Here is a 26,272-nt window from a genome sequence, read left to right on the forward strand (position 1 = left end):
GCTATGTTATACTGCTGCCTCTGTTCAGTGGTGTCAAGCCAAACGGACTTTAACGTTTGTTTGAACGAGCTGACGGTTCACTCGTTAAGCTGAAAGAAAGATGCTTTAATCACAGGAGTCACACATGTGTCCACTGTACCATCTGGGAACTCTTCTTGTTTAGCACTCGTAATAACACAAACACTAAATCCTCCTTCTCTTGTGCTGTTTTGTAGCAGTGTGTACACCTGAGACTGTCACCTGTCTGTCTGTCCTGCACTCTCTCTCTTTTTCTTTCTCTCTGATTGTGCAATAAAAGTATGAACATGTATTTATAAGTTACACTTGTGTTTGACTACTGCAGCTTATCACACATTTGATTTCCATGTGTGACAACTGCAAGAGTCAGAGAGAGGACAGACTGAGGAACCCACTGCTGCACATCATCTGTGAGGCTTTGCACCCCTGATGATCCACCAGGACAACCTCAGCAGGGTGTGAGGAAGAGGAGGAGGAAGAGCCAGCAACAGCTGACAGATGGAGAAAATAGACAGACTGTTCCCTGTTTGTGAAGGACTGCTAGAAATGTTTAACATAACTAATTGTCTGTCCTGAATCAGTCTTATTAGGTAATGTTCAAATAGTTATATCATTCCAGTGTTTTCAGTGTGGGAGAAAGTACTCAGGGCCTTCAAGTTACACACTATGAAAGGCAGAAACAAGTTTAATGTTCAGAAACCTAAAGTATGTATCAGCAGCAGAATGGACCTAAAAATAAATGTCCATGTTTGCTTCAGTTCTATGAAGCTTTGAGTATTTTGGATTAGTAGATCTGCTGTGTTTGTTACATCATATTGCTGTAATTGTTTATATGCTTTATATATTTTGAGGTAAGTTGATCTATAGTGTTACATCATATTCTATGAGGATGTTATGTGTTTGTATACTTTCTGCACAGTTTGACCCATTTAGCAGAAGTCAGCCTGTCTAAGGCTCTGATATCTATTCTGTATGACGTAAAGCAGTTATTACATGGTCTGATTTTCTCACCCAATAAAGAAATATTTAATATATCAGTCTACTCTTCATTTTATCAGAAACAGTTATCACAGCTCGTAAATTTTCTTTTTATACGTATATGTAAGCATTGAGCCAAATTTAGTAATGCCAACATACTGAAGGAACAACATTCGTCTCTTATGTATAATACACCTATATATACACTGTCAAAGATACTTGTCTTTGAGTGAAGATTTAAGGTGATAAGACATATAAATAACTGCAACTTGAATCTGTACTGAAGCTCAGTATTTGACACAGAGTTCATGTTCACTGCTGTAATAACTAATAATGATTAATATAATGACTATAATATTGGCCATATTATATTTACATTACCAAAGTGATATAACTTTAGTCTCATGAACAACATTAGCTAATTGTTATTTACTAGCTAATTTTAAAATGACTGTTCAGTACAGAAATGAAGCCCAAAAATCATGTTTTACAGTCCTGTGGTCTCAGCCTCAGATACTTATCAAATCACACAAAGCTCATGTAGAAACAAACAAACAAATGAACAAAATATGTTCTCCTTCATTTCTGTCAAACAAAGCTGTATGACATGTTTCCAGCGGTTAGTATCATGGTTGCTAGGCAACCTGGGCAGCGTGACGGAGACTAGACCGTCCCATCTCAGAAGCCTACAAGCCTCACACTTCCGGCCTTAGCGGTCTTTGAGTACGCGGCCCTTGTGGACCGTTAAGGCTGCGTACTTTAAGGCTGAAGACCCTGAATTGGGATACACCCATGTGTTTGCAACAAACTTGCCGTTTATTTTGCAAATCGAGCTCAACACTACCCCTAGCGTCCTGGAGCACTTCCGTTGTGTTTTGGAGTTTGCATGTGTTTTGCATTTTGTAAGTGTTTTGGAGTTTGCCTGTGTTTTAGAATAGAATAGCCTTTATTGTCATTGTACAAGGTACAACGAAATTGGAGTGCCACTCCCTTGGTGCAAAATGCAATAATAAATATAAATATAAAATATAAAAAGTACAATAAAACAACCGAAGTACTCAAACAATAATAAGTACAATATATACAGAATAGCAACATTCATATAATGATAGTATGAGTAGCAGCATAATATAGTGACAGTGGCAAGTATGGTATAGTTAAACAGATTCAATTGTTTTGTGCTTATTTACTACGGTGATAGCTCTGGGAAAGAAGCTATCCCTGAATCTGTTTGTCCTGGTTTTATGTGACCTGTACCGTCGGCCTGACGGTAATAGTTCAAACAGTTGATTACTGGGGTGAAAATAGTCCCTAATGATATTGCCAGCTCTGCTGAGGTACCGAGAGTTTGCAGTGGCCTCCAGGCTGGGCAGAGAGCAGCCAGTGATCTTCTGGGCTGTGTTGATGACCCTCTGCAGTACTTTCCTGTCTGCAACTGAGCACCCTGCATACCAGGTTGTTATGCCAAACGTTAGGATGCTCTCTATGGTGGCTCTATAGAATGTCACCAGCAGCCTCTCCTCCAGGTTGTTCCTCCTGAGCACTCTCAAAAAATGAAGATGCTGCTGGGCCTTTTTTACCACCGCCATGGTATTTGCAGTCCAGGAGAGATCATCAGAGATCTGCACGCCCAGAAACCTCATGGAGTGTACCCTTTTGTATTTTGTAAGTGTTTTGGATTTTGTAAGTGCTTTGGAATTTGTAAGTGTTTGTACATGGTTTGTTTCTAGGGGCCACCGTAATGACCACGCTCAAAAGTTGCAACAAAACTTTTAAGATTGATACCAGAGAGTCGGAAATAATAGATTTTATTTAAAATTACATATTAAGTTAGCTAGCCAGAGATCACATTGGGGTTAACTCCCCTAGATGCTGCAGTTCTAAGAGCAAATGTGGAGAGTCTGTAATTTTAAACCCTATGGGAGTGTCCCCCAAGGGGGACATGGACCCCCTATTGATCCTCTTCCTAATAATACGAGCCAAGGTGTGAAAACGGGTGTGGGTCACAATCAGCCAAGGTTTTGGGTGAACCCACTGTGAAACCTAGTCCCACTCTATCATGTGATTTCTATCACGTGTCAAATGGCCCCTGGATGTGAATGGGTGTTAAGGTGTCTGGGAACGGATCTCAGAACTGGATTATCGATGGCAAATAGTTGGTGTCCTAAGCCACTGCCTCTGTTCAAAGATGGTCATTCACAGTGGACATAGAGTGGCTTCTTTCACTCCTCTTTCAAACCATCTGTCTTCTCTGTCCAAAATGTAAACATTGGTCACCTCGTAAGAGTGACCTTTGTCCTTTAGATGCAGATGGACAGCGGAGTCTTGTCCCATCAAAGTGGCTCTTTTATGTTGTGGTATGTTTTTATGAAGTGGCTGTTTGGTCTCTCCAATGTAGAGGTCTGAGCATTCCTCACTACACTGTACTGCATACACTACGTTGTAAGGTTTGTGTTTAGTTTTGTCTTTGAGATGAAACAGTTTTTGTCTGAGTGTGTGGCTGAGTCTGAAGTACACTGCGATGTCATGCTTGGAGAAGAATCTCCTGAGTTTTTCTAATTAACTGGCTACATAGGGAATGACAATACTGTTGCGATTCTGATCCTCCCTTGTTGGTGTCTGAACTTCTTTTCTGTCCCTCTTTGATGACTTGATGACAGCCCAATTAATAGACCAAAATGTATTCTAAACTTTTGACTCATCAAAGTAGCCTCCTTTGGCACATATAACAGCTGAACACACCCATGGCATTCTTTGTACAATAGAAATCAAATATTCTACATTAAGTTCTTCCCACATTTTTTCTTAAGGTAGTTCTGGCATAACTTGGTCTTATGTTTTGGGTCATTGTCTTGCTTTTGGATGAACCCCTGACCGAAGAATAGGTGCACACCAGAGGGTAGTGCATGGTAGTGCATGGTGCTGCAGAAAGCTGTGGTAGCCGTTTTGGTTCAGGATGCCTCTCACTCTGTACAAGTCACCGACCCTGAATCCAGGAAAACAACCCCAGACCATCACACTTCCTCATCCATGTTTGACAGTTGATGCCACATACTGTAGAACCATCCTTTCACCTATTTGATGGCGTACAAAGATCCTGCATGATGAACTTCAAACTTTGATTAATCTTCCAGTTTTCAGTAGTCCAGTGGCAGTGTTTCATTGCCCAGACAAGCCTCTTTGAACTTATTCTTGCTTGCTGCAACTCATTCTGTCAAAATTGCAGCTCAAAGTCTTCTCTTCAAAGTTAACAGTGAGACTTGCTTACTATAACTTGTTCAGTTGTGGCTGAACAAGTTGGAGCTGATTCACAACTGATTCAGTTGTGGCTTTGGGTCTGCCAGACCTCTTCCTGTCAGTTTACTCCAGTTTCTCAGGGCCTTTTGATGATGAAGGAAACTGTATTCACTGACATCTTGACTTTCCTTGCAATTTCTCTGTAGGAAAGACCTACATTTTTAAGTGTTATGATGGTCAGTCTCTCTTCCATTGTTAATTCCCCTTTTCTCACTATTTTTGTAGCAACACACTACTTTCTGCAGTACAATACTGTTCAACTGATGCTTACGAGGGTATGGTACCATAGTGTGTTCCAACACAGGAACACTGTAAGTAATCCAGAAAAGTTGGAACACCTGTAGTAATAGCACCAGCTTTCAAGGCTTAATCAACCTCCAGTGCTGCAGAACAGCTTTAAATATTTTAACCCATTTTGTGGTCCCTTAAAAAAAAGAAAAAGGCCTTTTTGTATAATTCTAAAATTTACATTAATTTTCGGTTTTGGGTAACCTTACCTTTTTTTTAAACCTTTGCACCATTTCAAGCAATTCACCTGACTTAAATGACTTGAATTGCAAAATAAATAAATAAATAACTGTAAAAATTGGGGTGCCCAGTAGTGTATATTCATTCCAGTGTATTTGATATTTGATAATTCTAATGGGTGGTGCATTTGTATGAATCATTACTTATTAATTTTTGTCAATGATTTTTTAATTCTGTGAATTATAATGAATGTCATAGTCACTGACAATTGCTGGAGTCTATCATTGTTTTGTTGATTATTGCTGCTGCTGCTCCTTATCTGCTCTGCCTTTCCCCCACAGTATGTTCAAAAAAACTAGCACTTATTTAAGCATTTAGTTTGCTTGAATAAAATGAGGCAAAATGTTTATTTAAATCAATGGCATAAATAATATACTCATGTGTTAATTAGATTTACAACAAACTGAACACACAGCCAGGTTAGAAGCAGGAAGTAGACAGGGCCACACCAGTCTTGATGGGTCCCAATATATATCCTGCCCTATTCAGTCATCAATTAATGGTCAGCCTCCACCTGAAACTTACAAAAGCAAAAACAGCAGAGAAAATGAAAAATGCCACCCTCGGGTGTGGAGGAGGGAAAATTTTGACTTGGGTCAAAAAAGATTATAACTGCAAAAATGTTTAGGTTGCATGGTTGCTGGGTTATTGACCCAGTGTTTTGACTTCGTATGGATTCATTAAGTCAGTGGTTCCCAAACTTTTTTTTTGCTTGGCCCCACCATGTTTAAACATAATTACAAGAAACCCCTACTGTACAAACACATCCTTTAACCACACACGCCCATATTTTGTTTTAAAACTCTATTGCAGTTTATTTCACATCTCAAACCTTTAGTAAAGAATTAAATAAATAAAAGTAAACTGCAATTAATTACAAATACCTCTTCTAAATAACAGAAAAACAAACCACCTTTATGGTGTAATTATTTTACATATAGTTGGGTTTTTTTGTTTTAAAGTGTAAGGATATTAAACACTGCTATCAATACATTTTTCAAAAAATGTCTCTCTGTGCAAAATGGGTTTAAAAACATAAACAACAGTGGGATACTGTTTGTCAGGGATTTCAACTAAAAATCAAGAACGTGGGATACTGTTTGTTCATAATTTGGAGAGCCCAGCACGTGCTCCCGATGCAGGGGAAACAAATTCTGTCAGGGATACCTACCTTGGCACCACCATTGTGTAGGTGAAGCCAAAGACAAGATATGCTGCATCATATTTTCTGGTATTTGGCTTGGGAGTAATTTGGTTTGGAAGCCTATCTGACAATGCTTCATCCTCTGCTTTGCATTTGTGTGGGAGCCCCATCAAAAACCTGTCCATTATGCTACCAGTGTCCAACCATTCTTTTTTGTTCATACTGTGCCCCCCCTGCAATGGCTCTGCATCCCCCCTAGGGGGTGCACCCCCACTTTGGGAGCTACTGCATTAAGTATTTCTGGATTTATTGTTTTTTCTACATAATTTAGACTTAATTAGTTGTTCCCTTTCGTGTCCATTCTTTCCCTGTCTCATCTGTGCGTATGTGTGTCCCCTGTATACTGCCATGCTAGTCTTCGTGTCGTGTCTTTCCTTTCCTTTTTTGTCCATGTTTTATTTTGTTTGTCTCCATTTTGTCTGCATTATGTTCAGTTTTTCTTCCATTGTCTCATCAAGCCTAATCTGTTCCTGCTGTCTTCCATAAATGACTTTAAGTTTAGTCTTAGTCCAAGTCTTTAAAGGTTTGCACGAAACATAAATCTTTGGATTAATAATCAAAGTTATTCATTTTACCTGGGGTTTAGTACTGCCCAGTAGGTGTAATTCCTCTGTGTGAAGTAGATTCAGAATATATCTTCTTCTTATATCCTAAGTAACTAAGTAACACAAATTTGTTGCTATAAAACAGCTTTATTTTTTATGATCTGCTGGTTTGTGGATATTCATGTCTGTAGAACTCATTGCTTAAACAGAAGTGGCACTGGAAATTCTCAATCCTGCCACACCTGGATGCAGACTGGATTTTAAATGCAGTGCATTCTTCAATCTACAAATATATTAGATGGTACAGAACCCCCAAGAGAAGCAAAGACACTTTTATTGTTGAATTGACTGTGCAGCAATATTTGACCTCCACACATTATTGCTCAGGGAACAAGGGCTGCCAGCAGTCTTAGATGCTCATATTTAGATTTCATGTGTTGGCCAAGAAGAGAAATGTGATGGGTTGATGAGCCTTGTGATGAATGGTTATTAATATTGTTACTATTGTAAGCCAGTAGACAAACATAGATCTAAATTACAAAACAATGCCCATCGGCATACCCCTATGGATGATAATGGTGGTGGGTGGGTGTGTGATGGGTGCGGTGCAAGTAAATCAAAAAAGGGTGGTTGTATTTTCCCAACTCAAGCCAGTTGTTCCACGTTGTGTGTAATTCAACCCACAAATGATGGCTTTTACAGCTTTTTGCTGGTATTCGATCCAGCAGGATCTATAAATGTCACGTGGCCGGTACTGAACAGGACTCAGGTGCAGAAACCCAGAGCGGAGACAGCAGATGATGCAACAATTTATTAGGTTTAAGTGCAAGAGAAAAGCGTGGCAAAAACAAAAAAACAACGAGACGTGGAGTCTTGGTGCGGCGTGGCCTGGGGAACGTGGCTATGGCGAGGGAATGAGGCCTGAGATGTGGAACGGAGCTGAGTGGGGAACAGTCACACTGAAGGAAGAGGATATAGGAGTTAGGTAGGTACTGAAGGCAGCTCTGCAGTGGCCAGTTGTAAGAGCAGCAATTCTTACTTGCAGTTAGGGACCTGGAGTGTTGAGAGGGGGGTGATGAAGATCCAGGGGAGGCTGAGTGGCGTGGAAAAGCTGGTCTGAGATCCGGGGCTTCAGATGGAGTGTGATGGCAGGAGGGCAGGCAGGTGAGGCACAGAGAGATTTCCAGAATGATTACTAGGTATCTTGAGTCCAGAGGTGGAGTGTGAGCCAAGGTGGATACAGCAACTGTAGCACAAGAGAGTCGTGTTAACAGGATGAATCACAGCAAGACCTTAACGTATACGGCCTGTTACCAACATGTGTTGATGACGAACTGGCAGTGAATGAACATCAACGTGTGGTTTAAATCCCTCTGGCTTGATTGCCTGCAATAGGCTCCAGGTGTGCGGGAGCTGGAGTTGGCCCTGCCCAGGGGCGGATCCCAGGTCAGTTCAGGAGCCTTATGGAAATTCCAGCCACCCACCGCAGACCATGACAATAAATCTGTCAAGAAAAGAGTCAATTCCTTTCCCCCTACGTTAATCTCATTTGCCTTTGGTGCCAGTGTTGCATCAAATCTCTGCACTAGGTGCTGTGGTTGGGTGCAGTGTCTGTCTGTTTGTGAGTCAAGCTGGGGAGTAAATCCCACCTGTCCCACATGAAGCGCTCCATCAACCACAAAAAATCCATTATCCCAGGATGTTCTAGGGGACTAGTGGAATCTTTATCTTTCTTTTTTAACTAGAAGAATTTAATTACACGATGTTGTGAAAAACGTTCTTGCAGTTTATCATATACATGTCCTTTTTTAGACATAGTGTTTTGTAAGGATGTTCTCAGGCTAATGTCTGTGTTTTAAGGTAATGATGCTTATGTGTAAGTTTAATAAGGACAATCTCTATTCACTCATCTGCCTGATTTCTAAGGTGTTCGGACTGCTAGTCTATTCTTTACATAACTTTTTTGCACTTATGTTCTGCTGCCCTCGGGTGAATGTATGGCTATTCACCCTATGCAGCGAGCTTAACATAAGAGGAGATGGTTCCAGGAACGACAGGACACATCACTTCAAATTCAAATTCAAATTCAAATTTTATTTGTCACGTACACAGTCATACACAGTACGATATGCAGTGAAATGCTTGAGACAACTGCTCGTGACCTAAAGAAAAAAAAAAGGAAAAGGCTATGAATAAGATAGGAAATAAATATGAAAAATTAAAAAGGGTAAATTTAACTAGGAAGGAATAAAATATAAATTAAGGTTAAAAATGAAATAACTGTACAACACAAATTAGAATGAAGGGTAAATTTAACTGGGAAGAATAAGATAAAATATATAAATTAAAGTTGAAAATAAAATAACTGTACAACAAAATACACAATACCTAGAACTATATAAGAATGTATGAAGAAATATAAATATAAATAATATATCACAATAACAGCAGCTGTACAAGTATTAACTGGAAATGAAGAATATAGTGACCAGTGTTGTGCAATCCACATTATGTCTTGTGCAGTGCAAATATGCTTAAAGTGATTTAAGTGATGAAGTGAAAACAATGTCCAGAATGTCCAGTGTGTGTGTAAGAACATGATGTGTGGGTCAGTACTGTGTGGTGGTGTGATTGAGAGACCGTATCGCCTGCGGGAAGAAGCTCCTCCTCAGTCTCTCTGTGTTGGTCTTCAGGGAGCGGAATCGCTTTCCTGACCTCAACAGAGAGAACAGTCTGTTGTTGGGATGGCTGAGGTCCTTCACGATCTTCCTGGCCTTGGTCCAGCACCGCCTGCTGTAGATTGAGTGCAGGTCAGGGAGCTCGGAGCGGATGGTGCGCTCAGCTGACCGCACAACCCTCTGTAGAGCTCGTCTGTCCTGCATGGTGCTGTTCCCGAACCAGGTTAAGATGTTTCCCGCCAGGATGCTCTCTATGGTGCACGAGTAAAAGTTCCTGAGCACCTTGGAGGGCAGTTGGAAGTCTCTCAAGCGTCTGAGGTGGTAGAGACGCTGTCGGGCCTTTTTCACCACGGTGTTGATGTGACAGGACCATGACAGGTCCTGCGTGATGTGAACTCCGAGGTATTTGAAGCTGTCCACTCTCTCCACTGGGCACTCGTTGATGACGGGGGTCTGGTAGTTCCTCTCCTGCTTAGTGCTGAAGTCCACTATCAGCTCCTTTGTCTTACTGACGTTTAGAAGGAGGTTGTTCCTCTTTGTCTTTGTGTCTTTAACTGAATTTTAATTTGTAAGACTGTGAACATACAGTAAAATAATACGTAAGCATCAGTATCGACTTATTTTGTAACCAAAAACAGAAGTTAGCAACATAGCTTTCCTTGTGCTTTACATTCACCATAAACATCTTTCCTTATAAGTTCGAATAACCTTTTAAGTAACAGGAAAGTAACAAATCTTACAGAAAATAAAGCTCCACATTGATTACTTGCAGATTATGGCTCAACAAACTCCCCAACAATGTAAACTGGGCTTAAAGCTGTGCAGCTTATTTTCTCCTCCAGGCATTTTCTCACACTGCCTGCGTGAACTTTGCCTGCTGCTTACAACACATCACCAAAGGGGGCAGTGTAGTGCACACAAAATAACTAAAGAAGAAGCCACAAACTCACGGGGTAATTGTGCCCACTAGTGGGAAAACTGAGAAATGCCCCAGCCAAAGAAACCCAATAAAGCAACAACAGGGGGGCATAATATATGTCTTCATATGCTTTCTTGCCATTTCCAAGCCAGTCAGTCTCTGTTGTGTGTGGTTTGAATATCAGTTCTCTTCTGCTATTCTTGACTCTCACTCGTGTGGCACACCTTCTCTCCATTTCTACCTTATCCCGGTTAATTATGCATTGTCATGCAAGTCTCCAGTATTTAGACTGTGGGAACTCATCCCCTACTTCCTACCATAGTCTGACTCTGTTATGATTTGTAGCTTCAGCCTAATCACCAAATAATTCATGACTCAAACTCTGTACTTCAATAAATTATTTGGTAATTTTTAATTGATCTCTTCTTATAGATCTAACTTTAGGTCTAGTTAAAATGTCTTGATGCATTCTCAATCATCCAGGGAAGTAAATGTCCAAAAAGTTGATTCTGTTCATCTGGACGTAGCGTTTTGTGGGAGAAACATTGATCAACAATGATGGTCAGTGGTTGTTGATCAATGGTCATGAGAATTATTTGCATAATTAAGATTATGGCAGTGACCTCCCAGCCCATTGTTCCTTCAGTGTTTCAGTCATTATGCAAATGTACTATTTATAAGATTGGGGAAACCTGCAGTCAGCTGAGACTGAAGAAGTCACTTGGATGAGTGACGAAACGTTTCTCCCACAAAACGCTACGTCCAGATGAACAGAATGAACTTTTTGGAGATTTAGGTATAGTTGGGATCTTTACACAAAGTGGAGGCCAACTGGCTTGAAGACAAGCAAGAAGATGACTGTGCTAAAACAATATGAGCACTAGGTTCAACTGAGGTTCTTGCTGGAAAATGACATGCCCATATTGAATTCAATATTTCTCTACAATTACAAAATCAGTGTAAACTATTTAGATATAAAAACAAAGCTGACACTTGTGATACTTCATCAGAGGTGCAAGCATCGCAGCATATCCCTTTGTGTCAAAGTAACTGAGGATAAAACACAGAAAAACATGGAGATTTTCCTGGGCTTTTATAGATCACAACCCTCTTTAAAATGCTGCAGTACATCAAAAACTGAAGAAATCTACATATGAATGTTACCTGTACAAAGACTGATGCTGCTGAAGTGGAGTAGAGCAAAGTTAGAGGTTGTATTAAAGAAACAGCAAAGCGCTTTGCAATTTGGTATAATTCATAAACGTTGAAACGTTAAATTAGGCTTTCTTGTCCGGCCAACAACACTGTACACAATGGTAGACTGGTGCTTAATAACCAAGTGAATAAGGCCAAAAATAGAGATTTTTGATGGGAAACTGGTCTGGAAGTACACTGACAGAGAGAGCTGTGCAGGAAGTGTGGTTTTATCATGATAGACGCAAAGTAAAATTCATAACGATGTTTTTCAAATGTGGAGTGTAGTTTTCATCTTCTTTTGAATTTTGATTGGAGTGACGAAACATTCAGTTTCGGAATCTGTGAGATGTCTGCTTTCAGCACCCGACAACACCGTGTATGTGCTATCGGGTGAATGATATGCACTTTGTGTTTACATCCCTTTGCAGAATCCGTTCACTTACTCTTTGATCGTTGCTGTTTTAGCTGTTTGGTGGTTTTGTGAGCATTTAGCTGAGATTCTGAGGATTCTGGCAAAATGTCGATGTGTGCCTGTCTGCAGGGGCTTGTCCTTCCATGATAGGTTCTCCTCTTCCTCCTCTTTCTTGCGTTTCTGCTGCCTGTGATATTCACTTAGCATACAGCCTCAGGGTGCTGGACTTGGGGTGAATCCCTCCTCCGGTCTTGATGTCAGTCTCTTCTGTCTCCTCCTTTGGCCAGCTTAATATCCCAGCAGAGTGCCTGATCACAGGCAGGGCGTAGGTGTTGATAGCCCAGATCTTGTTCTTACCGTTCAGCTGACTCCTCAGGACTTGCCTGACCCTCTGCAGGTAATTGGTGGTACAGCCTCTTCATGATTCACATTTGCCTGTGGGATCAAATCAAATCAAATCAAATCAAATCAAAATTTATTTATATAGCACATATTAAAACAACAGTGTGCTTCACAGTCAATAAAAACATGAGACAGTTAAAACAAACAATAAAAGAGGACAACAAACAATAGGTAACAACGCAACAAGCTAATACAGCCAACTAGACAGAATCAAAAGCCAAAGTAAAAAAATACGTTTTAAGACGTAATTTAAAAGACTGGATAGATTCGGCAGTGCGAATATGAACGGGGAGGTTATTCCAGAGTCTGGGTGCCACGGATCCCCAGGTACTTGTAATTGTCCTCTATGTCTGCAGTCTCGCCTTCTGGTAGTTCGATCCCCTCAGTTCTACTGCCTTCCCTCTGGTCATTATTATCCAACTACACTTTTTCAGTCCGAATCACATTTTCATTGCTGTATATCCTGGTGGTGTGGATCAGTAAATCGTTGTCCTGCTCACTCTTGGCATACAGATTGATGTCATCCATGTAGAGGGGGTGGCTGACAACTGTTCCATTCCGTAGTCGGTATTATTGAGGTATTATTTCAGCTGCTCCCGTTTGTAAACCCGCTTGTTCCCATGATTACGCATCATTACTCATCATCATTATTCATCTATGTATTACTTTTATGTATTAGTCATCTATTTGTTGTAATCATCTATCCTTCCAGTTGTTTATTACACAAAATAAGTTATATTTGTCACGGCTGGCGGAGGGAGCCGTGTGGTGTGGAGGGAAAGGAGGACCCAAAATGCAGCAAACTGATGATACGAGTGACGTTTTATTTACAGGGTGGTAGTGGCAAAAACAGGCAATGAAGCACGAGTAGTACAAACGGAAACCTAAACTGGGAGAAACTAAGTGACAAACCTGAGACCATACAAAAGGGGTGCGGGGCAGAGAGACGCAGAGACAGGAACACCATAGAACGCAGAGATACACGGAAGAATGCAGACGAGCCGACAACGAACACAGACCGACACCCACTATATATACACACACACACACAGGTAATCGGGTAATCGCACACAGGAGGGAAGAACAGCTGATCTGAATACACATGATGACTGGAGGACACAAGCTGAACACAATGACAACAGACACAGACTTTCAGAACAAAACAGGAAATCTAGAACCCGAACCGGACACAAGGGGGGAGGACACAGAATAACTAGACAGAGGGAAATAATCACAAAACACAAAACGCTGGGTCAACTGACCCAGGACCATGACAGTACACCCTCTGCCAAGCGCTGCTATCACTGCACATGCCCATATTAACTTTTTCCAGCCAGGTGTTTTCCTTTTCCCATTCTTCCCTGCTCTAATGCTGGGCTTACACTGTGTGGTTTTAGGCCCATTTTGAGACGATTTTTGAGTCGTGCAACCGTTTTGGTGATCGGACCGATTTTGGCCTTCATTGTGCGTCGTGTAGTATAAGTGGGGTAAAGAGCTCCCGACCAGCTCCCGATCATCAATCGCTCGTGAGGGTGTCACCGCAGCCGCTCACACTGCTCACGCGCAAACACGTAAACGTCGGTGAAAAAGACGGAAGCAGCAGGCAGTGCAGTCGTGTGTATCTGGACCACAAGTGATGGAGGCACAACTTGTAGAACTTTGGAAAGCTCATCCGAGCCTTTTCGATGTGGCCTCACAAAATTATCACGACCACAACAACCGTGAAAATAGTTGGATTTCATTGCTGCTCAATCACAGCTGCCTGATCATGTTTTTCATTAGCAATTTAGCAAAGTTGATGGTGGTGTGCTGTGTGAGTGAAAGACAGAGAGAGAGCGAGCGACAGATTTTCTGCTATAACCTTAATTTTATGGACGCACAGGGTGAGCTCTCAGGTCGCATCAGAGCATCGGGCCGTATAGTGTGAGACGTACATCGTGACCTACGAACTTAAGATAAGATAAGATAAGATAGAACTTTATTAATCCCTCGGGTGGGTTCCTCTGGGAAATTCGACTTCTAACCCCTGCGAGTCAATCGTGCAGTTTGAGCAGGAGCTGAATAATGCGACTGAAAAAATCGCACAATGTTTGCCCAGCTTTAGGTGTACTGACGTCTGAGACTTGCAGTGTCAGCGTTTGTTTCCCTGTTGGCCATGCTTCTTGTTGTGGTCATCTGTTGTCTTCCAGTATTTTCTCCGTAAGCGACCTTTCCTCGACCAATGAGATAAGCGGTAATCTGAATTGTCATACTCGAATTGTCATAAGTGTGCTGTCAGCTCATTGGTCACAAAGCAGGAGAGGGGCTGGGAATTATGTTTTCAAACAGAGTGTTAATTCCATTAAAAGTTATAGACTACTTTTGATTCTCACTGTATTACAGGACAAAGTGCGTCCCTTATTAGCTCGTGTAATTTTGTTTCTAAATACGGGACGATTCCGTTTTTTAAGGGACGGTTGGCAACCCTATTTTAGATAGAAGTTGCCACTGCTAGCTAAGTCACTTTTGAACGATGCTAATGAGAAGAAAAACAAAAACCTGCCGAACAATGAGGCTGCTGTTTTAAAAAAGCCAACTTTCTTGCGTTGGCAATGGGTCGTTAAAATATCACTAAGACACTTTCTTTATGTGCAATTCTTATTAAAACTGTGTTTTAATCGATTAAAACTGTAAAACTAACGACATCATCGGTTTGAAAAAGAGCGCGAACAACAGCAAACAACTACTCACCACCTGGGTCTGTGCTTTTTAAAACAACAGCGCATTCGAAAACAAGTTATTGGCTGCAACATATTAATATACTTGCTTTTTTACGGAAAAAATAAACATAACGAAGGTTCCGTTTTACTTACAAGTTTCTCCAAATGTGCTCTCCAGTCGCTCGAGAAGGGCAGCCATATTGAACAGAGTTTTCTGTCAACGTCGTTCAGGTTAGAGAGAAAACGTCATGACGTAGTTGACATACACATGTGGAGCTCGGAAAAAAAACATTTACTCAAAAATCATAATTAAGAAAGCAGTATTTACTCTTAACTTCTAAGCCATGTACAATTATAACTGTTTGAATCGTTAACGGAACAGAAGAGTTTTAAGTTGTTTCAACTTTGTGAGGAATTTCAATTGTTATATCCAAAAACTTTATAAGTCAGGTAGACTGTTGGGGTTTACAGTGTAGAAAAGCGCTATATAAGAATCAGTCCATTTACCAAAGTTGAGTCATGACTGGATCTTACTGCATGACCATGACCAGTCCTCAGTCCTATAGAAAATCTGTGGAGGAAGTTGAAGCTTTAAATCGAACAGCAGAAGATAAGATACATAACAGTTTTAGCGTTGATGTAAAGAGGAGCAGGCCTGTCCTGAGGTTTGTGCAAGCCCTTTGACCAACTAAAACAAATGTGTTACCACTGTGCTTGGCGGCTGGGCTGCTGTTCACGGACGTGGCAGTCCCTCTGGCTCACCGAGGTCTCCCTCCGATGGCGTTGTGGGCTCCTCCGGCTCGTCGCGTTCCTCCGGCTTGCCGAGCCAAATCATTTCCAGTCAGTTGAATTTACCACAGGTGGATTCCAATAAAGTTGTAGAAGCTGCTACTAGATGTGAACAAAGAATGCACCCGAGCTCCATTTTTGAGTGTCATGTCCAAGGTTATGAATACTTATGTACATGTTATATTATTGTTTTTTATTTTTAATAAATGTGCAATCATTTTAAATAAGTTTTGTCATTTGTCATTATGAGTAGGGATGGGTATCATTTAGGTTTTATCCGATACCGGTGCCAAATCGGTACTTTTGAAACGGTGCCGGTGCTCAAACGGTGCTCAAACCGGTGCTTAAAGAATGGAGAACACAAAATTGGTCCAAAAACCTCTCATGTTCAGCTGGTTTTTTGTAAAAAGATAACAATGTTAGCCTTTTCTGCAGCTATGGGGCATATATGGTATCACTCTTGGCTGGAAGCAGTGCTTAATCAATGGAAAAAACACAAACTTTGTCCAAAACCTCTCATGTTTAACTGTTTTCCACTTTTTCTTTGGTCATTTTAGCCTTTTTGGCCAGGGTGAAGGGAGTATCTGCCATCAAACAAGAAGACAGCCGCATGTAGCTATGATGAGGTTTGCTAGTTCACCTTACATGCATTAATGTAATAACGTGGTTAGCCTACTCAACGTAAATTACACACGAACAACATTAAGCTACTCACGCAGAGAAGAACGGCTGCTGCTGCCATCATCATCCATCATCATTTCTGCTACACTGGCAGGGCTAGGGGCCAGGACTCTCCTCTTCGGGGTTTTTGGGGGATATTGCTAACTCCGGGTCAGATAACAGGCAACCCACACACAGTAGATGCGCTCGGTGTGAGGTCTCGCAGGAAGCTATCATACGGCGCATTTCTGGGCTTTTAAAAAAAATGCTATGCGTCGCCAGGTGTTTCATCGGATTTGAGGTGTTACCTCCTTTGACAGTATCACAGTATCAGCTTAAAGCACTTGTTGCAGGCTGCTGAGTTTGCACATTTTGCTGTGAAGTACAGCCAGACTTTTGACCGCTTCGCCTTGGGCATTTTTAATCTGTAGCTTTGCTCTAAAAGAACGCACGTACCTGGACCCGCCTACTACCCTCGGAAACGTAACATTATTGGCTAGAAGTGTATCACAGCTCAGGAAAAAAAAGCACCGAAATAAAGCACCGAAATGTGCGCTGCTTTTCGGTCTGGTTACTACCGTTTATGTCAGAACTGGTACCATCATGGCACCGGACACCGGTACCCATCCCTAATTATGAGGTATTGTATATAGAGTTTTCAGGTGAAAAATTAATTGAATCCATATTAGAATAAGGCTGTAGCTAGTGCTGTCAGCGTTAATCTCGTTAAAATTATGTTAATGCCATAACCGCATTAATCGGGCAAATCTATGTTTGCGAGTTAATGCGGATAGCTCCGTGTGCGGGGCTGCACGGCCCTAAAGCGTTAAGGAGCTAACTGTGCTAACGCTAGACGTTGTGCAGTCCCATGCACGGGGCAATCTGTGTTAACTCGCTAACGGATTTGCTGCGTTAATGCGGTTATGGCACTAACATAATTTTATCGAGATTAACGCTGACAGCACTAGCTGTAACATGAGTAAATAATAAAGCTAGCCATCTGGAAATCATCAAGACAGATCACAGTGCAGAGCAGCAGAGGGGACCATTTGGCTTTCTGTCGAGAGCACCAGCATGATCTATTTCCTGTACATCTAATCCTAACAATAAATATACAGTAAATGGTGTTGCAGACTCTTAGATTGCAGTTTGTTGCGAAGATGTGCTATATTTAGTTCCAACAACTTTGCATTCATTTGTTGTCTAAACAACCAAAGCCAATGTCATCCATGAGCAAGTTTAATTCTCTGTGGTAACATAGTGCTTCAAAAAAGATTGCATGGCACCTGTTCTATAAATACAGTGACCCTGGCTATGAATCACTATTATGATACCAGACAGTGGTAGTAAAAACAAAGAGGACATTTGTTATGTCAAAAGATAATTGATTATTTTGCAGAAAGAAAAGGTTAGAAGATTAGAGCTTGCCCGAATAATCATTCTCTAATTAAGCCAGAAATTATCTTCAAACATCCATATTTTTAAAAGAGAAAACACATCTAATATGACCAAGTTATAAAAAACAACTCTATTAGTTATTAGGTTGCCATTAATCAAAGCAGTCTCTTGATGCTTTTGTATCCAGTGTTGTTTTCTGAGTGAACTCCTGGTATTACTGAACAACACCAAACACCTTTAGACAATGTGAAACCATGTTTATTGATAATAAAAATGGAAATAATAAAGTCTAAACATCAATCTTGACATGAGATATGGTTTCAAAAAGGGAAGGTATGGCAAGTAACAAACAATGGTTTATATGACAGGCACGCTTTATGGGCTGCAGTATTGAGAAAACATGCAAACTCCACAAATTCATGAATCTGCCCCAGACATCTTAGGTAAATTGGTGAATTAGCCATGAACAAGAAATGTTCATGGCTTATATAACAAAATACTGTAGGAATGGATGGTGAAATGTGAGTTGTGAATTATTAGTAATACATTTCTTTCTTTCTTTTCTTTTTTTTGCTTTGTACCAACTTTTTATTAATAAAATATTAAATTCCATTGTGGAATAGCAGAGATTTTGTACCAAAAACTGCAAATCTTAAAGCTGCAAATGGAAACAGGACTTTTGAGTGTGTCCTCTGTGTGAGGTGCCATTGCCATCAGGAGTGCTGAAATGTTTAGGTCGGTGTGCAATACATTAAAATAAAATTCAGTTAATGTGAGTAGGCAGTGTTTCTCAAGTTGAAAGAGGTGTGAAGGCATACAAGTGAATATTTTTGGCAATGTAATCATTCAAATAAAGATTTCGCTACAAACTGACGAACATGCAGGGATGTCACTGATGAGCACAATGGCAACAGGAAAAACCAAATAAACTACTGTAAAGGGATGTTGATTGCCAGTCAAGATGTTTATGTATAAGCGTTTACCAAATGTAGTGGTATTTTCTCATTTCTCAATTTTGTGCCTGCTCTCTTCTCTAGTTTGAGACTCAGACAATATGTCAGTTTGACATTGTACAGGATGTCACAATTCCTAAAATGCATTTGGAGGAGAGAGGAGGCACAGGTGGCTGCTTTTTAAAAGAGTTTACTGGTACTCTGGCACTTCGTTTCAAAAGGAAATATTCAAGATCTAAGAGTAATACTCTGATTAGAAAAAAAATGCTACAGTTGTGTTCTAATTTCCCATCAAAATATTAAGAAATGAAGGGTGGCTCAAATCTTTTGCACTGTATATGCTTCAAAAATGTGTATACTGAAGTTCTTTTTTCTTGATTCTGATTCAGATTTTTCTATGCAGTGGTATAAAGTATAAAAACGATCATCATAAAATATTTTAACAGGAAGGAACTTTTCCATAATGATGAGCACAGCCGTGTTTTTTTCCCCTTTTCATTGAACACTATCTGCAGACACTACACAATGACACAGAAAGCGCACTTATTACAGATCGTCAAATCACTTGCTACCCATGCAGTTCGCAAACTTAGCATCTTCCTCCCTTTTAATACGATTCCAAGTCCTCTTTTCTTAATTGTGTACTTTTTCGATTCTCTCTACCGAGGATGAAGCGTTCAATACTTTCCTGAAGGGATCTTTACGTCTTATTTCTTATGTTTTAAAAAAGACAAACAAAACCCAAAGAAAAAACAAACAAACAATCAAACAGAGGGATAATGAGAATAATCCCCACCCCCCGTTTAAAACAAAGGGCAGTGATAATCCATAGTGCAGCCAGACAGCGTCCTCTGTCTTCCTTGCTCTTCACACCACAAATACCTGGCGAGAAGATTTGGATTAAGACTAATGAACTGGGAGTACAATAATCTCCGTTCACGGCGGAGGACCGCCTCATTGTCTCGCTGTATGATTTTTGTTTGTGCGCCTTCGAAGGCTAAAGACGATGTCTATCCGGGGATATTTTGTCGCTTTTTCCAAATGCACAATTTTTCTCTCGCTGAGGATTTTGTTTCTTGTACCTGCAGGGTTGCAGGTCCGCAGCCAAGGGGATTCTCAGTCCTACAACAAAGTGATGGACAATATCACAGTCCGACAAGGAGAGACGGTCTTTCTCAGGTGAGTCTCCCCTCACACAAGTGTCTCGCTTCTGCTACTGCTGTTTATGAATTCCACCGCCAAAGTTATGCACTGCCTGTAGGCTGCCCTAAATGAAATATGTGGTATGGGATCGAGTAGCAGAAGGACTGACGTGCTGTCTGTTTTATCATGCAACCGACGTTAAAAACGGGCGGGGGGTTGAGCGGATTAGTCTGTGGAAAACACTCCATTCAAAAACGACACTGCTAATCTTCTGCAGCTGTTAACTAGAGACACTGAATGTTTTAATTGTTGTGTGACGATGCAGAACTAAAGGTGATGGGGAAAGCGTGTTTCTGGAAGGAGGACACGAGCAAAAACTGTTGTAAAGTGTTTGCTGATGGCTGTAGATGAATAGAAATATAGTTGTGGTTACAGGGGAAAAAAAGAACTGAGTGACAAGTCCGTAAGATTTACACACGTTTTGTTTCTTCAGCGGTCCCCAAACCTTAGTTGGACACGGGGATTTGTGTTACTTTTACGTAATGCAATGTTGAGAGCAACAGAACCAATAAGGACAATGACCAAGCAATTAATTTTATCACTGTTATAGGAATAGTGTTACTACTGTTTAAAGCAGGGCTGCGCAAAGTTAAGAAGGGGCAAATAGAACCAGGCTGAAAAACAACAACCCACATTCATCAAGAAGGCTTCTGCTGATAGTGACTTTCCATATGGAAAACTGACAGCTGCATAAGTGTCAATGAAATCTTAATAGCCAAACAAAGGTGAAAAAGCTCACTGGTAATATCCAAACCAACTATAATTTTATATTTAAGTGATTTAGCTGGTGGAATTCTTTCTTCAACTCACTTCATCCATTTGCTAAGTCTGCCAAACTAATGGCCACAGGTCTTTAACCACTCACAGTCATACCTCACTATGCTGCGAAAATAAAAGGATTACCATATGACATATGTGTAATTAACAGATCATGAGACAATTTCTAAATTATCCCAAGCATATTGTTTCTTGCCTATTTTTGCGTGAAAAATATCAGCATGTCAGACAAACCCATTCACTGATATTATCTTCAACATCCCAATGCAGACTGGCTGACAAATATACTGCTTGCTTTTTCTACAAAATCCTCTTCATAATCCATTGTTTTGACATCACAGAGGCCTCTTCTAAAAGGTCATCAGTATGGTAAATAATGAACATAACTTGGCTGTTCCTTCATTAGGTGTAAGCTGACACAATAGGGAGTAAGGCTGGGATAAAGTGCTGACTAAACAACAATACAGCAAGACAAACTTAATCACACTGGCATCAACGTGCTCATTTTGCATTTATGGAATTAATAGAAAAACAAAATAAGCAAACAAGAGTAAAGTTGTTTCACAGACTTGGAACAAATTTTCTCCTTTTAGGATTTGTAAAGCAAATCCTTAAAATGGTAAAATGGCAACTGTTGCAAAAGAACAGTTAAAATTTATTTCAGTTTTACCTGTGTGTTATTGTATAATAGTAAATCAGATTTTTCTGAATATTTTGCACAATTTTTAGCCACAGTACTAGACTCTTGCTGAAATACTTTACAGTCCCAATCAAGCACTGTACTGACTGACCTACCACTATTTCAGCACCACCGATAGCAATCTATCATGTCCTAATATTGTTTAGGAACAATGTCAAGTCCCAACAGTATGTAACAGAGTCAAAGTTGCTCTAGATCAGTCTAAACAGCAGAGCTTGTAGGGCAACAACAACACAAAAATACATAGCATTCTTGCTCCTATCCATATTGAAACTGTCATGGAATGTCAACCCATCGCTAACCCTGAAAGAAGGTCAGTGGGATTGGCAAGTCTAAACCTACTATGATGCGTATCAGTCCTTCAGGCTGAGCAGTAATGATTGTTTTGGTCTGATTCATACATTCTGTGGCTGTGCTGTGCTTTGATCTTGTTAGTGAGTGCTTGCTCATGAAGTCACATCAGTTGAAAAGACATCTGAATCTAAAGCACATGCATTTATGGAGCTCTATGCACAATGTATAAGACTGCCCAGCTTTATAGAGTCGATGCTTCTGAACAAATATATTTTTCTGCAACTCCTGATTTGCTCATGAAATCAGGATCTTTTATGTTTATGGACCGGAGGGATCTACACTATATCAACTGTAGTTTTAAAATAAGCAGGAATGCCTGCATCAAGTAAACCCTCACATTAATATCATTAATTGTTAAGATATTTTACTGATGATATGCAGTGGGTTTTAGATGTGATGATTTGTTTGCATGTTTTCCTTCATTATTTACATTCCGGGGATTCTTGACATGAGGGCAATTTTTATAAACAGGACAGAGGATTGTTTGTGTGATCAGGCAGCCTGCCAGCTGACTCCAGAGTCTTTCTTTTTGTTCCATCCAGAACAGCTTCTGTTTTAGGTTTAATGGCAATAAGAACTGTGGATGTGTACACAAAAACAGTATGTAAGTTAAAATCCATGGTCTTACGACCTTAAACATTTCCAACATAAAATAACTTAACCTTCTACATTAAATTGATTAAATTGATCTACAATGACCTTTACTTTTAGTTGTACAACACTGAAAACACAAAACTGTGACACAATTCGAAGAATTTTAGAGGCAGTCAGTTTACAGTACAGCAACAAAAGAATATAAAAAAAAAGAGGACAGAGAATGAACATTTAGCAACATGCTTGAGTCACACTGGAACCTGAGCAGGATAAAAGGCCATCATAGTATTAGTAATCAGGTAATTAGGTTACCTGATGCAGGCAGGGCCCTTACAATAGCTAGGTGAGTTATTTTGTATTACCTTTATAGTACTTGGAAAACTTGAATCTGTTTGCACTTCTCAGACTTACCACTCCTGCTGTGTGCAGTGCTAACAAGCTACACATTGCCCTTTTTTTGACAACTGAGTAAGAGTAAACAAAAGAGTAAACCAATTAGTAATAGTAGCATAATGAGAATTTGATAACCTGCTAGCACTATGAAGGTTATGTATGTGCATTTGAATTTTAATCCATTATTAGAATGGCTTTAAATGGTAATAACCTCATAAGAATAAGGTTGTACTCACTGATGTTTTAGAATAATAGGAAAAATAAGAAATATAATATAATAATATTATAATGCCTCAGTTAATCCTGGTTCTCCAGCATCCTACTTTGCTTAAAAGCAATAATGTAAATGTTGTGTTTATCGTTCTGACTTATTAAATGGAAACATTGATGGTACGTGTGGTTTCTGTGTAATAAGCAGGAATTAGGGTTGCAAAATGCAAAACTGCCTATTTCTAGTTGGTAAAAAAAATTAACCTATTGAAGGAAATGTCAAGACATGTTAGCTGGAAATATCTCTGGTGTTTTTTTGGTTATATAAGTAGGAATTAGGACCGCAAAATGCAAAACTGCCTGTTTTTCATTAGTACCACATTAATAATTTATTAAAGGAAACGTCAAATGTGATAATCACCTAGGAATACCTGTTGTAGTTTATGTGTAATAAAAGGAATCTGGGCTGCACTATGTAGTGATTAACATGGTATTAAGTTGAAACAGGCAGTTTTGCATTTTGCAACCCAGATTCCTTTGTATTACACAGAAAGTACCACAGATATTCCGAGGTAATTATTGCAATTCTTAAGGTGCCCTTATTAATTTTTAAAAAGAATTAGAATTGAAGCATTATAATATGGTAATACTTTCCTGTTATTGTAAAACATCAGTCAAAACAGTCTTATTATTATTAAAGGTTATTACCATTTAAAGCCTTTCTAACAGATGATAATTCAAATGCACAGACACATCCTTTGCATTGCTAGCAGGTTGTTTTATATTGTTACCAAGGTATTACACTACTTTCTCTAATTGGTGTTGCTTCATCGTTATAGCTTTGTTTCCACTTTATCACTCCATGTTTTGTCCCTTTGTTATTCAGTAAATGAATTTCAGTATAATATTACTCACCTGTAACCATTGTTGCTACAATTATGTTACTTGGATATTACTTGGTTATTAGGTGGTAATAATGTGCAAATTTCCATATTATTACCTTTTTGTTCCCACCTTATTACCCAACTATTACCTCATTATTACTAATCAGTAGTCGAAAGCACTACCATAAGACTAATTATCAGTTTATCTTGATGTGAACGGACTCACTAGTTTATCCCTGCTAAGGCCTCCTGTGGCGAGAGTATAGAGAGTTGCTGCATAGCAACTATCAGCATAGGCACATAACCGAAAACAATAGGAATACAAAAATATGATGATTCATTTATCTCTATTAACTTGATTGAAAATAGTTTAAATTTTAAAAAAATCACTTCATCAGCACTATTAATAATAGTCCATTATGGATGTGGATCTGAACATCTAAAGTGCTCAAGCATTACAATAAACAACATTTGCCAAAAAACATTATAATGATCCCCTAGACCTTTGGGAAAATATTCAGTGGACTGACAAGATAATAATAATAATAATAATAATAATAATAATAATAATAATAATGGATTGCATTTATATAGCGCTTTTCTAGGCACCCAAAGTGCTTTACAATTCCACTATTCATTTATTCTCACATTCACACACACTGGTGGAGGCAAGCTACAGTTGTAGCCACAGCTGCCCTGGGACAGACTGACAGAAGTGAGGCTGCCATATTGAACCGTCGGCCCCTCTGGCCAACACCAGTAGGCAGTAGGGTAAAGTGTCTTGCCCAAGGACACAACGACCAGGACAGAGAGAGCAGGGGGATCGAACGGGCAACCTTCCGGTTACAGATGAGCTTCCCAACCACCTGAGCCACAGTTGCCCCATAAAACAAGATAAAAATTTAAGATTTTGCAAGGTTTGCATCTCGTATAACTGGTATAAAACTAACTCATCATTTAATAAATAGAACATTATATCAACAGTCAAACATGTAGTTTGTGTTGGGGCCTCCTTTGCTCCTTCAGAAACTCGAACAACTTGTCGTTGTTGCTGTTGGAACCATAAATTCTGCTCTCTACCAGAATATCCTGACTATGGAGCATACCCTTATGTCCTGCTACATAACCCTTGGGACACAGTAGGACAATGATCCAAAACACATAAAACAAGTCCACCTCTAAATGGCTAAAAACCCCCAAAATGTTTTGTTGTGGCCTAGTTTGTATTTAAGATGAACAACTTTAATAATTGACCAACGCGTTTCAGCTTGTGGCCTTCAGCAGGGTCATCCTGATGAAGGCCACAAGCCGAAACGCGCTGGAACTGGAGTTCCTGCTTTGTTAATTCTTTCATCCTCTCCTTGCACCTTGGAAGCAGGTGAAGTTGTGCCAGAAATTTTTTGCTGCTAGTTTGTATTTAATCCAATAAAAAATGACCTTGACAGGGTGTTCAGGCTCAAAATCCCTCCAGTATGACTGAATTAAAACAATTCTGAAAAAAAAGAGAGGGCCAAAATACCTCCACAGCAACGTGAAAAACTCATTGCCAGTTTGTCTGTACATCCTGCTGCCAAGGGTTGAACAACTAGTTTTTAGGTTTGGTGGATAATTACTTTTTTCATCTATTAACAATTTGTGTCCATGACCACGCGAAAAAATAGATGTGTTTTTTTGACTATTTCACAAACTGGTGTGATATCATGCTGGAAACTTATTTTAAGGATTAATGTATTATTATTTACTGTTTACTTTATTATTCCATATTTCTTCACTTATATTGTACTCCACCAGCAAGGTGTTTGAGAACCACTGTTCTCAGCCAAATAAATTACTTTTATTTGAGGGCGAGAGTAGGACTTGATATTGTTATTGGATATGGTTTATATGGCCTTCATTAAAGTTAAGAAAGTTAATGCATTCTGAAAGGACTCATTGGGGCAAAAATGACAAAAATAAAAAAAAGTCTTTACTTGTACAGGAGTGTCATTTACTTTTTAAAACCATGCAAAATGATTAAACAAAGCAAGTAAGTTTAGTCATGTTATTCAATTGCTTTGCTCTTCTGAAAATGTAATTTACACCAGTAATTTATGCCACAGCAGTAGAATGACATCATGGTAATTAAGTGGGACACTTTTCAGTTGCAAAATTTTAGACATGGCCCAAATAAATTTAAATAAACAATTTAACTAAAACAAGAGGCAAAGTATTTGAGGTAGGTTCTTGAGACCATACATTAAAATACCTCCCTCAAAATCAATGTCAGTCGTGTCAGGGTTCCTGGGTCGTTGACCCAGTGTTTTCCGTTTTGTCATGTTCAGTTTATTTTCACATCTATGTTTTCTGTGTCAGCATACCGCCTGCGTATTGTGTTCCAGTTATTTCCATGTATCATTAGTCAGACTAAGTTCAGCTGCGTACTCACCGGTTTCTAATCCTTCATCACCCAGCGTGTATTTAAGTCCTCAGTTCCATCCGAT

At 39.7% G+C, this 26,272-nt stretch overlaps 1 protein-coding gene across 5 annotated transcripts in view; it reads left to right on the top strand.

The window, feature by feature from the left end:
• The window catches only part of ntm (neurotrimin), a 474,724-nt gene that overhangs the window by 292,636 nt on the left and 155,816 nt on the right, over window positions 1–26,272 (top strand). For 2 of the 5 annotated variants that reach the window (XM_014340760.2, XM_042212991.1), the window contains one exon: window positions 19,766–19,856. In XM_014340760.2, coding sequence (XP_014196246.1) covers window positions 19,766–19,856 — 91 coding nt within the window. Of the gene's footprint in view, window positions 1–18,333; window positions 19,857–26,272 lie in introns of those variants that run through there. The other 3 variants (XM_005944407.3, XM_005944409.3, XR_006052820.1) reach the window with 3 other exon arrangements.

Source organism: Haplochromis burtoni, unplaced genomic scaffold (assembly GCF_018398535.1).
Source record: "Haplochromis burtoni strain Fernald_Lab_line unplaced genomic scaffold, NCSU_Asbu1 Contig_405, whole genome shotgun sequence".
Taxonomy (NCBI): Eukaryota; Metazoa; Chordata; class Actinopteri; order Cichliformes; family Cichlidae; genus Haplochromis; species Haplochromis burtoni.